Source organism: Branchiostoma belcheri, unplaced genomic scaffold (assembly GCF_001625305.1).
Source record: "Branchiostoma belcheri isolate BF01 breed outbred unplaced genomic scaffold, Haploidv18h27 scaffold26, whole genome shotgun sequence".
NCBI classification, from domain to species: Eukaryota; Metazoa; Chordata; class Leptocardii; order Amphioxiformes; family Branchiostomatidae; genus Branchiostoma; species Branchiostoma belcheri.
Window position 1 is genome coordinate 883439 of NW_017803865.1, and position 13797 is coordinate 897235.

General features: G+C 40.2%; 1 protein-coding gene across 2 annotated transcripts; it reads left to right on the plus strand.

The window, feature by feature from the left end:
- The first annotated feature begins 384 nt into the window (after positions 1 to 384).
- On the plus strand, positions 385 to 13721 carry LOC109471831 (alpha- and gamma-adaptin-binding protein p34-like). 2 transcript variants are annotated; one of them, XM_019771210.1, is made up of 10 exons: positions 385 to 700; positions 1207 to 1397; positions 8309 to 8408; positions 8823 to 8921; positions 9774 to 9857; positions 11026 to 11165; positions 11487 to 11586; positions 12048 to 12152; positions 12326 to 12375; positions 12527 to 13721. In XM_019771210.1, the coding sequence occupies exons 1-10, from the start codon at positions 631 to 633 to the stop codon at positions 12602 to 12604; spliced, it is 1017 nt and encodes a 338-aa protein (XP_019626769.1). In that variant the 5' UTR covers positions 385 to 630; the 3' UTR covers positions 12605 to 13721. The 2 variants fall into 2 exon arrangements, with proteins under 2 accessions (XP_019626769.1, XP_019626768.1); XM_019771209.1 differs by having other exon boundaries at positions 388 to 700; positions 8820 to 8921.
- Positions 13722 to 13797: the final 76 nt, after the last annotated feature.

Sequence of the window (13797 nt, forward strand, 5' to 3'; positions counted from 1 at the left end):
TATAGTACCTTTCTTGGATATATAATTGTATTATAACTAGAATTCACCCCTCCGTTAATGTTCAGGAATTCAGAGTTCCAACAAACAACTATTAGACTATTCCAAAATGCGAACAAAAATGGGGATTTATGTGTAAACTGATTATTTCTTTCTCCTATAAGTATTGATAAAAGTAAACATGTATTAATACATGTTTTTTAATATAGTGTTTTGTTTACTAAAAAGGGTTAATATGATAGTTTGTTGGTTTCTTTTCTAAAATATAGCTTACAGCTAGATCCAAGACTTACCCAGAAAATACCAGGGTCGGCACTCATATATATGCGATATGATTGGTTAAGCTGAAAAAAATGTAAAACGTGCGCTGATTGGGTTTTGACAGAATTTCCCTGTAGTAACGGCCCCTCTGGTTGGCTCATTCTCGCGCGGGACGCGGAACGAGAAAAACAAAGGGAGCAGGGGCACAAAAAATCCGCCTCAAATGACATTTTTACGCGAACTTTGTATTATTTCCAGTTGTACGCGAACATGCCCTGCTTTTTATAACCGTAGCAGAGGATCACAACCAATGGGATCGAGTGTAACAAACAGAAAGTTGTTTATCTTGAGGTCACTCTTAGGGAGGCAAAAATGGCGTCCACTCCTTTGGTGTTGATAGCAAGCTGTACCCCCAATTTTCAGGCCGAAGGCCTCGTGAAACGTAAGTACGACGATTTAAACTATTTACAGAAGGAGTTAGTTTATCCTTTCATGTAAAGATGTTACATTCGAGTGATCTTCAATCCTAATTTTACCATAACGGGACGAGAGCGGCCCCTTTATCAATGTTTTGATCATGTCAGCTTTGTCAATTTTTCAAATGGTCAGCTCGGCCCGCCCATTCAAGCGCAGCAAGGCCAAATAGTCGAAGATTTGACCGCCCGAAACTGACCATGTGCCTTACCACTTTGTTGTCACCAGTTTTAAGTGCAGTTCACGGCGGTAGGGAGCATTCCTGGCTCCGCAAATTCGGAGGCAAACCAAGGCTTCTGTGTTTGAATTCGCAGAAAACCGCGCGCGGGCTTGTTGAAAATCCCGCTGTTAGGAGCGGGAACCGGGCTGGCGGATGTTGCCGTGCCCACTCTTGCGTTCCGCGTCTGTAACGGTACACTTACCCCCTTCCCACCCCGGTTCAAATCACTGACAGTCATTATTTCCTTCTTACAGAAATAATTGGGAAGGATGATCTGCCTCCCGGTGTGGCTATTGTGGAGAAAATGACGGGTTTTCCCTGGACGATTGACAACAAATACTACACCGCTAACGTACACATTTGTATCGCCCTGGAGAAAACCATCGGCAACGCTGAGTTTGCAGAAGCTCTGCAGGCAGTGATTTTACACTTCGACAGCAAGGAGGTATATTTTCTGTCCACTGTTTGAAACAAATTCTTAACGAGATATTTTTTTATCAATGCAGTGTTGTAAATGTTAGTCAAGAAGGTAAGATGTAATTGTAAATTTGAAATGTCGTTGCATCTAAAAACTGAACTTCAAAGGAAAAGAATAGGAGCAGAAATTCTACATGCCAACACTTGAAGAGATAGTCATCAGTGTGTGACCGCACATATAATCAGCAGTCAGGGCAGCATTTCCATTTGCCTCAAGACTAAGGTTGCCCTCTATAACCCCAAGGCTCCTCTTTGTCAGTGTGTTACTGCACTTACGCCAGGTAACTTGTCATCTGTCTTGCCATTCCAACTGCTTTAAAAATCTGCATATACATTGAGTGATGGGTGTTACAGTGCTAAAATTCTTTACCAACTTTTTATTTACAAACTCAGCAGGTGCAGGGTTCTAGCTAGGATTTTATTTTAGCGTAGTGGTACCTGACGCACGTCGAGGGAGCGAAGCGACCGAGAGGGTGGATGGGGCGGAAGGGGGGATGTCCCCCCCTTCCGCGGTGCGGAGCTTTTAAAAATTTAAGCTTAAAAAGCAGCCATTTGAGGGATACCCAAAGGGAACAAATGTCATTTCTAAGGTATGTACAATGTATCCTTGATTAGTAATTTTTATATTTTTGCAGCTTGGAATCTTCACAAAATACAGAAGATACTCCAAATCAGACACAACCAAGAACAGACTCTGAGATAAATTAAATGTTAAACATAGCATCTGGTGTGCAAAGTTGTAATATTCTACATGCAAAAAAAGTAACTATAAATAATATAGGAAATACGTCTGTTTTGCCTGCTAATAGTGTCTCATTATGAGGCACTTTTAATCTCCTTTGTGCCATTTCTGTTCTGCAAAACTGGGCCAAAATTTGACGTGATTCAACACGTGGCTTTGTTGTTATTGCCAAGCTTTGATGCTGACATGATTCCAGGCACACCCAGTATGTCGACATAGATCGCACAGTAGCTAAGAGCATGAAATCGGCATGGCACCAGCACTGACGCATATGTGGCAGGAAAACCCACGTGTGTCACAAAGATCACAAACGCCCTTAAAGAAAAACGGCAAAAATTTGACAAGAGAGCAATAATTTGTATTTACTTGTTTAAACTATGAACGGATCCAAGGGGTGAACTCCCTTGTTTAGTTTACTAAAGTGGCAAATTTTCAACCAACGCAAGTTTGCCGCTGTGGGCTTTAGAGGCCCCTCCCCTTTTCGGGAGCCGGCTGGAACTGTAAAGCACTTTAATTATTAGGCTGGTGACTAAGTACATTGTAACTCTTTGTATTTTTTTCACCTTGGCAAGATATAGAATTAATGCAATTTAGTGGAAGGTGTTTATGTCCAGAGTTACAAGGAGAGATCTGTTGAACACGGGAGGAAACATATTTGTGCTACATACATCGTGGCGTGGGAATTGTTAAATAGGCCAGCCCATATATAGCGTCCCAGAGGGAAAGCCGACACTATGAAGGGGGCGGAACATCCCTTCTACAGACTGGGCTAGACACCCTGACGCCAGTGTCTGGGCGTCAAGAGACTGCCGCTGTCACTCACAGAAGGGCGGCAACACAAGTTGTAAAGAAGCCAAGGCCCCGCCTAGGCACGCCCCATTCTCCTGGGAGGGCCGCCACGTGCGTTACTTTGCTAAAAAAAACATTTTTCACATTTGATCTGGCATTTTTGAACAAAGAAATGCAGTCACAATGCCGCTACGTTGTACTGAAAATTAGCGTAGCGGGGGAAAATTGGCGTAGCGGGTCAAAATTTTAGCGTCGCGGGCCCCGACGCTACTTAGCGCTAGCTAGAACCCTGAGGTGTGGGGCTCACTAAACAGTCATTTGAGGGGGATAAACCTTTTTTTGAAACTCTCTGTGGGTGCCAACAGACCTAGTTGCACATTGTTGCCATTGTAATTCTGTACTGTACTGTATTCCATAACAATTTGTAGAAGGTAGTACTAGTAGGTCATCTCATTGACCAGATTTTTCACCCTTAGCTCTTCATGTCCCAGCCATATTGAGTCATGTAAAACTAAAGGGTATTTAAAATGTTGCTACAACAACCCTCAGAATGGTTTTGATGGATTTGATGAACAAATAAACTAGCCACACAGACTGGTCTCCATCAACAAACAATTGGCATGTTTACCTACAGGCAATTATGCTGAGGTTTTATACTGAGAAAAAGAAAATCTGAAGTCGGTAAAATCAATGATTCATGTATATAGCAATGAATTAGAAAGACTGAGTTATTATAATTCTGTCATTCTCTGTAAGTTTAAGCACTGTAACCAAATGTTGTTGCTGTGTCACCTGAGTTTGCAAGTTTTACTCTAATGCACTCTTTGTGTAGAAGTCATCAAGTATGTTTGTTTGTGTTGATTTTATGTTTTTATTCTATGCTCTTCCATGAAATCCCGACAACTGGTTGTTGCTAACAGTTGTTTTTTTGTAACAGGTTCAGAATAACAGCTTGACTAATGACTGAATCCTCAGCCTTGTTCCTGATTTGCATACTTGTATTGATGTTCTGTCACTGTTACATTGTATGCATTCTGCTGAACATTATGTTATCACCCTTGACTTTGCATGTTATTTGTCTGTAGTGCAAGCCATCCATGTAAACATGTCTCAAAAATGAAAAAAAAGTGAAATATGTGATATATACTTGCACTTTTGGAGGCAAGAATCTGTACATTGGAGCAGACATTGTATTTTAGTATGGCCTGCAGTCCCATCGCCTGGTCTTTGATTCCTTAGTTTCAAACAAAACATGGTGTTGGTTTCCCAGCCAGGTTATTTGTGATCACAAGAAGAGAACAGCTGCAGTTTCCATGTCACAGTTTTGGGGACTGTTTGGTCACTAGAGCCAGATGTTCATCCAGATACCAACAATTGTTGTTTTACCACATATTTTACATCAAAGGTTGTTGCTTATAAGCAGAAATAGTAGGTTTGTAAGGAGTAAAGACAGAAGATACTCCCCAAGATAAGTCATCTCTGCCAAACAAAGCTGTGTCAATTAAAGGCACCATATGTGTTGTGTCATCCAGTGGTAATGCAGATCGAGGAACCATCCATCCACTGAGTAGGGTAAAATGGTCTACAGTTTTTTTCTCACCATGATACTATCTATTTTCTTCCTAATTGATTGCATTTTTACATGGCGCTTTGCAGTGCATTTTTTTGTTATCATAATTTAAATGCTTGTACAATTTTTTTTTACATTTTTCTTTTCATTTTCTATTCAAAAACCCCTATGATTACCCATGGTATGCTCCTTTATAATGCTATTACATCACATCCAGCTGTGACCGTGTTTTGATTGGGTCCTTAGGTGTGACCAAATATGGTCATCGGGGCTAGAGCAGTATATGTCCTTACCAGGTAGCCAGTAAAAAGGGTTAGGATGGAATAGCATCTGTAGGCAATCTTGTCAATGTGCCATGCTTGGTCGGTTGTCCAAACATATGCAGAGGTTGCAGTTGTACAGTTATTACAGATACTGCCCCAGTTCTGACCAGCACATGATCATGGTTGTTGTCACCAGCCCCATTCCTGGGTCTAATGCAATTTCCCTGCATCGCCTCATTCATGAACACAGCCAGGTAGGGAAAACATGGATTTGATTACCAGGGATGATGTCATGGTCGCTCCTTCCTGCCAATGAGGAGGAAGCGGCTGGTGCCGGCGCCCCTGACTGCTGCATCCTGCTGCCTTGGGGAATATAAACCACCAAGCAGCAGTGTGCAGTGGTGAGGGTTGTACGGTAAAAACTACAAACACAAGAAATAATACGGATCAGTATCATCAACCAATTGGATGGAATTTTGTCCAACACTGTCAATCTATTGAAGCTATAGTATGAAAAATGAACCATTTCGTGAAACAATATTGATTGCAGCTCTGCATATTATTATGAGACTATCAATCACTCTGCCTACAAACACAAGAATAATCACCAATACTGGTTAGCCCATCACATGTAATTATGTCAATTACATCCACTTGCCTGAAGTAGACCTGGTATGTAAACCACCCTTTGATGAAACAATATCGATTGTACCGCTACTTATTATTAGTACTCTGCTCATTATGTGTGAACGATAAAGCCAGTTTCCTGCGGGATGTTATAATTGTACAGTATTACAAATAGTGTTAGTTGTTCTGTTCAGCTGCATTGTGTAATTAACTTGTCACAGCAAAGTTGTGTGAATAGAGGATGGTATCTTCTTACCACACTCAGGGGAAAGAGGAAGGAAACACGTAAATGGGGAGGACACTGCCTGCATTTTAAGAGGGCTGAGATTAATGATGGTGAAGGATTTCCAGAAAATATTTCCTTGCCAATATGAATTAAGCATTGCTCATCAAAATTTTTTTTCAGTAAATCTAAGTGGTTTGTAATTTATTATTTTGAACAAAGCCAGGAATCTGACATTTAGGTAAGTTGATGAATTATTTTTTTTTACCATTGATCAGAAGAGTATGTCTACGTACAAAACTGACATGTAAGAGGTGTGTTGTGGAGGACAGGAATACAGTGGGGAAGTGGTGTCATTGGAAGCGACAAAAAATATGTCACAAGTTTTAATATCTTCACAGTGCAGTATGTCACTTGAATGCCAATGCACTCAGTGAGTCTCAAACGAGACCTATCACCCATCTTGGAGAGTGTAAAAAGAAGTGGCTGACAAAAAATTTCAAGATGGTCACGGAGATACGGCAACCTTGACATGCCAAATTCCTTACTAATAGGGTCTGACATGGAACAATTTGATGTATGTTGAGAAGTCAAGCCGCAGTGATCTGCATTTGGTTTTATCTGGGCCCCCAGGGCAGTATAACTCATGACATCAGAATGTATTATGGAAACTATTCCAGGTTTGAGTTACATTTTAGTTACAGATACACAATATGTCTGTTAAGATAAGTGATGATTGTGAAATATGAAAAAAGAGCAATGCCACTTATTTTGTGCAGGTGGTGGTGTTTTTTTGTGCTGGTCATGACCAGTTATTCTACAGATTGTAATTTCCATGGCAGGGTGGTTTCTGGGTGAAGGAGCTCAAATCTGTCTCTTTTCCTTCTGTTTGGTCCTCTACTGGAACCATTCCAGCAAAAATACCTCACCTTTGACATTTTGGGTAACATTGTAAGCCTGTCTTGGCAGGGCTGCCAACAAATTTCCTGGCATGGTTCACTGTTAATGTATTCCTAGTACTAAAACACCCACTGATTTAGTGGAAGTGGTGAAGAAATGTGTACATGGTTCATGTTAGCACATAGCAGAAGGGGCATCACCACTACAAACAGGTGTGTGTAAACAGTAACCATGACGACCTCACTGCTTGTAGGGTGCTACACCACTAAGCCTTATTGTACATTAGCTGCTCTTATTCCAGTGGGATGGGTGGTAAGGTGGTTTTGGGTTTCTAATAAGTTATGACCAAAAAAAAAAATGAAGAGCATTTAGTTGCCTTTTTTTGTCAAGCACAAAATGTGGATACTCAAGGAAATGTGATTGAGGAAGTTTTCTGGCTTCAACAGTAGGCAAACAGGCAGACCTGAATAATGTTTGCTGTGGCAGACTAGAGCATTCTAACATCACAAACAGAGAGCAGTGTTTACCAAGGACTCGGTCCATTGTACTACAGGTTTGATCTTTGTTTTGTTAAGATTCGGAAATTTGACGTCAAAGTAAAACAAATACACATGACAGGAATAGTTAATTTTTGTACCCACTGCACCTGATTATTTTTTAAAAAATGTTAAATTTCAAACAAAGGTAAAAAAGTGTAACTGTTTTGTAGTAATTGAATTGAACAACGCGTAAGTACAATAAACATATTGAGAACAGTGAAGAGGCTATGTTACTATTCAGCTGTGCTTTATTTTCCTGTGTTACTTTGATGTTCTCTGCTTTGTTTTACCCTTCCCAGTATCCCCTAGGCTAGCATCCCAGTGACTTGGTTGAAGGAAGCCTGATCCCTCATCCATGTTTCAACTGTTGCATCTTGCTGCCTTTAGAACCTTCCATCCATAAAGCAGCAGTATGCAATGGTGAAAAATGGATGCCATGATTCAGCTGTAGATATGTGTATTTGGTAAATAAGATACTGTTAGCAGGTATTAGAAGTGGTTGATTTGTATGTAGCTATCTAGACAAGTTTTCTGTTGCTTAAAAAGTAAGACAGGCACTCTTGAGTGTATGACCAGTTAATCTGCAGTTTATTCAAGAAAAAGAAAATGAAGGTGAAATTGGTAAAAGTGTAGGTTCTATGTAATGACACAAATAAGAAATTCTGGCTGCTTGTTGCTGTTCCTATGTCAATATGAACTTGGCTACGAAAGAATCTCCTGCTGAATACAAAACGAATAAACTTCTTTTGCAAATTCTGTGGATATGTTGTGTATTTATTCCGTTTCTACTGTGTTGCTAACTTATGCTGTAAGTCCTTACATTCCAGCAAATCTCTACAGAAAATCATTAGAGTCAGAAGGTGATATGCAACATTAGTCCATGTAGTCCTTTCAGATTTGATTACGTACAGATACTATAACAGTTATAATAACAGTCAAGCTAATTGTAAATTGTAGTTGTGTAATGGAGTTATATTTGAGAAGTACATTTTATAATTGACATTGGACAAGCAAATTTGACCATAGCTCTATACTTGACAAATCACCCTACATTTGTAGCAAACCTCATTCAACAGATAAATATGCCACAGACATTTGTGATCTCAAGATGTCATCCCAAGGCTGCCGTAATTCATGATACATTTTAAAGTCCTGATAACAAATGCAACCAACAGACTCGTTTTAAAGTGAGTAGTGTTACAAGCAGTCCTTTGTTTCCTTTAAAGGCTGCTAGTTTTGAGTCGGTGAAGCAGTGGCTGCCCTTCCTGACTCACCTGGACGTGGATGTGAAACTGCTGACCTGTGGGCTGCTGGAACAAGAAGGAGGTAAACACCAGGTAGCCAGCAAGCAGCCTAGATCATGTTCCAAGCAATGATGGAAAGGGCTTAGCACTGAACAGTGATACAACAAATTAAGAAAGTCTAACCATAATTTGCAGTTAAAGGCGAGTAATATTGTGATATACTGGAGGTGTATGGAAGATTGTTAGATACTCATGATGCTTTTACTTACTGAATTGAAACTCATTGCATGATAGAGTGTTTAGAAATTCTTTACCTCCATTTTAAAAAGCCATAGTTGAAGCACCTACTAAGTACAGATACTAGTAGTGTTTCCATAGTGATTCACATGTAATATCTAAAAGATAATGGTAGATTCACTGTATGGCTTCATACAATACAATGTCCTAAGTCTATGCTCTGTTGATGTTTGTCTTAAAACCTATTGTTCTGCAGCAGTGTTGACAAGAGAAGATGTTTTCACGTGGTGCATAGAGAATGGGTTTGAGTTGGTAGAGCTGCAAGAATCACAAGACAGGGATGAGGAAGATGTGGAAGGTACCTCAGCTTTGTACATAAATAAAATGCATCTTTCTTTATCTTCCAGTGGAAGTTTATGAAAGGTTTTAATGACTAAGAAATGGTGCAATGGTTCCGTTCAATATATAGTAATATAATCTAGTCAGGATAAGGACACACCGATTTAATTTTATGGATGACATCCGCGCACGCATTGATTTTTGCCTGTTCTAAAAAAAAAGATCACGTCCTCCGAGGCTGTACTAGCCTGGGTAGTCCATAGTACTTAGCAACAATATGGAGCTGATGGTAACTCTTGAGGATGGCACCCAGGCCACAGAAGCTCCAGGACTCAAGAACTCAGTACATGCGTATAGTGCCGATTTATAAATTCTGCAAAAAGCCAGTATGCGCTGGCTTCTTGTATACGTTGCTATGTACTGCTGCAAATTCACAATACCAGCTTTGTATCCTTGTGGTTTAGAGGCATTTTTATTTTTGCTGGAATTTTTTTTTATTCGCTGCGCGCACTGATTTTGGGGTTTTCGGAGGATGTCATCCATAGAATTAAGACGGTGTGGCCTAAATGGCTTTTGAGTACAAAGGAGGAACACCAGTGTTGCCTTGTATTGAAGAGTAATTTTCAGGTCTGAGTTCTTATACAGACTACCTTGGTGCCTCATCAAAATTCTAATGGCCTTTATTGGAAGGATGTGTTCCTTTGAATGCAATTTTCAGGTACAAAATGCCATGTATATCAATCAAGGCATTGGTGCAAATTCTCTTCTTCACAAACAAGACAGATTTTCCAAGGCTCAATCATCTAACCTGATTAGCTGAAACAACCATGTTTTTTGTTGAAACAATAATTACTACTTTGTTTCTCTCCAGATAGTTTTTATCCTGATCCAGTGGGGGTGAAGAGGATAGTATCAGCTCTCCATGCACACACCTGGCCAAACCTCGAGCTTAAAGGTAGAGTCTTTCATTCTCTTCACTTCGAGTTTAACCAGGATAATGTTACTTTTTGATTTGCATATTTGAGTCCCTATGTTTTGGATCTATGAATTTTGTTATGCTTGTGATAGCTACCTTTCTGTCCTTTATCTATACATATCTAATCTTTGTGGATTGCCTACTTGCCTATGTGCTCAGGCCAGGTACTGGCCCCTTGCTCCCCTCCGTCTGGTTTCTCCAGGATTATCAGTAGGCAAATACTGTTTTTGTCTGAATCATAACTTAATCCGGTACATAGATGAATATGGGAAAAGTACTTGTCAGTGTTCTCAAACCTAATGGACCGTTTCATAAGCCACGCCCCCCTTAGCAACACCCTAGCAACTCGAACACCTCCGTCAAAATCAGTGCGGGAAGGGCTGCACCGACTGCCGCCGCCAGAATGTTAGATTTGCAGCCCAACTTTACGGTCGATTTTTCGGCAGCAGAAAACTCTCCCAGGAGACAAAAAAATTGGTTGAGCTATATTTGTTGAACGGTACATCCGCAGAGTAGAATTATTTTAGGAGGGGACAGAGGTAGTTTCAGTGAGAGTAAAATGTTTTCGCTCAATACAGATGCGGGATTGGCCGCATGACATCACACGTTAGGTGGACAAGAGTGCCCGGTTGCTGACTAACATCTGATACATGTGTGAAACAGAGTACGACGTTTATCTATTACAGGTTTTCCGTGGCATTTGCTGCATGCATCACAGCTGCATACAAGCTTTGGAAAAAAACGAAATGGGAAATAAAAACTCACGGGGACTCACGAGGGAGGGCGCAACTTATAGGGGATTTGTGGTACAAGTAGAAAAATAAGCACGCAAACACGGACATAAACAATAATTATAGCTTATGAACAAATGGAAGAATAACAGAACGTCCTTGATCAACTTGAAAGTGCATGCAATGTCACAAATTCAGTTTCAAATGTAAAACAAGCAGTTTTTATCAAGCAGACATCAACTCAGTTTGCTGCTTTTAGATTTCCCGCGCTGACTTTGACGGAGGTGTTCGAAATAGAACAGGGATTCGAAATAGGATTCGATGCGTTTGATCTGGAACGGTCCATTTCCAAGGTTTGTGTTCACTTCCTATCTGGTGAAAGATCAGTAACTGACCTATGAATGGTTCCCTTTCAGACACCAGTTCTGACAATGTGTCCAGACTAATGGCCCTCCTGCATGAACGGGAGGACCAGCAGGCAGGCAGGGGGGATGCTGAGGGGGAGGAGGAGACAGAGAGTAGGGGGGAGCCAGAGGGGGCAGAGAATGGCACACAGGTGAGCAAAATCAGAGGTGGTTCAGCTTGGAACACTATTACTTGGCTTTAAGAGAATAGGTTTTGCACATTAACAACTTGGCATTGCAACAGACATTGCAGCACAGCACTGTTGGACATTAATGGCAACCACACCACATAGTCAAAGCTTCATGCTTTTAGGGTTTGGAGGCATTGCAGACAATGCACAGAGCAAACTGTGATGCAGAGTGAATTATAGTTCAGACTTTGAAAATTTTAAAGAATGTCATGTTGTATTACAAAGTGTTAGCTGTAGGGCTTAACTGCAAGCTGTGGCACCAATACACTCCTGTGTCCCCAGGTGGTCCAGGGGGCAACAGGAGGAAGTACCCAGGTCCAGAATAGCAGCAGTAGTAAGAAATCACCAAAGAAGAAACAAGCTACTAGAGAAGAAAGAATAGGTACTGGTTACTGTTAACAGTGCATTTTTAGTGTATCATGTATTAAATGTCAAGTATATTGCAGTCAGCTTGATCACCAACCAACCAACCAATCATTCACCATTTATCAGCCAAGCTTTTGTACTTGTTTCTATGAATGTTTTATTTTTGACCAGTGTGACACAAGAAAATATTGGCTCAAACTGCCAGAGAATGGCCTTTTTTCTCATTCTCTACATGGTATTCAATAACACACACCAACAATCATCTTCCTAGGGGAGGAAAAATAAGGTCCTTGTAACTCAACTTGACAGACATGACAGAGGACTTCATTGTAATCTGGGTTTGAAGGTCAAGGGTAGCTGATAGACAACACCACTGTTAACACAGCTCCAAGTTCAAAGATAGCTGATATACATGAACAGGCATACAGACTTACAGAGTAAAGGTTGGAACTGCTTCATGTTTCACTGTCCTTCCAGATAAACTTGTTGGAGAGGACATGTCAATCATCAGTGGCTTAGCCAATGAGGACCCAGGAGGAGAGTCTTTCGAGGCCATGTTTGACAGGATGAAGGACATGAAAGGTTGGCATTGCAGTCTGTAATGTTACCTCTGAGTCACCATTTTTAAAATGTCCTCCTACCATTGTGGTGTTATCATCTTGTGAGCATGTATCCACAAAGTTCTTGGTAGAATCAAAGTTAAAAGCTTCAGGAAAATAACTTATGAATATGAGTTTTTGTCTGTTCATCATCAGATAAGGCTGCCAATCTTCCAGATCAAGACAGAAAAGCGTATGCTGAAAAGGTGGGCAATGTTTGTATTTCTTCTTTACATGGTGCTTTGACCCTGCCATTGTCTCTTGAGATCTGCTCATGTCAGACAGTATGGTTAATTTTTTCTCTGGCTGAAACGGATGATGAGAAAGAATACTAAGCTTGTCTGTATTGTGTTCCAGGTGGCCATTTCCTTCTGGCGTGCAATGGGTGGTGATGAGGAGGAAATTGAAGGACTTTCTGACAGTGATGAGCAGTGACAACATCTGCATAAAAAGGGAATATAGATTATACTGCATGTTTTAGAGATGGACCATGGAATTGGGGTTTACCCAGATTCCCTCATACCTGCAGTAGGAAAGGAAATGGCTCTGTCATTTATTTGCATCATTTGTTTTTGAATTGAGGATTTTTTAGAATGTAACTACTTTAACAATGCAAGATATTGTACTCCTGTTGTATTTGATGTAATTTATCCAAGCTATAATCATCATCATCACACAATCCATTTGTAATGTTTGAACAGAAAGCAGACTTCTTCCTGCATTAGCAAAATACTTTTGTCTCAATAATGTGTCCACTGTAATGGTCAAGTGAGTTGCTTTTCCCATGCTATGGAGTCATTACACAATCTTGTGTTGGTCACAGAAGAAAGCAGGGATAAGGTTTAGTAACATAGACAAGTACATGTACCATCTATGTCTCCCCTTTGACAATACATTCCGATAATATGCTACATGTAACATGGCAGACTCTTGAGGTCGTACATATGTTCCTAACAATTGAAGAAGTAGCCCTAAAAGTCAGGACATATCAGGCATTCTGCAAGATGAATTGATGCAACCCACCCTATGCAACATGACAGTCACATGGTCTTATTGCAAATGTGTATTTTCTGCTGGTTTAGCATTGGCAAAGTGTGTAACTGATGTGTAATGTTGAAATGTATCTGCTCTTGCTGCTATATTGTAATCTGGAGACTAGCATTGTTGAAGGCCATTTCAGAATATTTCATTTCAGAGGACTAAGTCAGATTTGAGTGTCTTTTGTTGAAGAAATTCTGTTCCAAAAGCCCTTTTAGAGCTATGATATCATTTGTCATATCATAGATGGAAATAAGGTTGTAAAATACATTAGACTGTAATGTTGTGTAGACTATAGATTAGATTAAAATCAAATTGCTTAACTTCCCAAGTAAATTTCTGTTTCATAGCTTGAGACCTAATTATTTATTCAGTCTAAGTCAACATTCACTGCTATTCAGCCAACAGGCTGTTGGGAAAACAGTGGCATCAGAAAATGTCACAATCATCATATCTACTTCATGTCATGAGGTCAATCTATCTTTAATAAAGTCTCCTATGGTCTGAATACAAAGACTTGTGTGGTCCTCTCATGCCTCTGATTTATGAACCTGTGATTAGACTGATATCAAAACGGTGAAAACATTGAA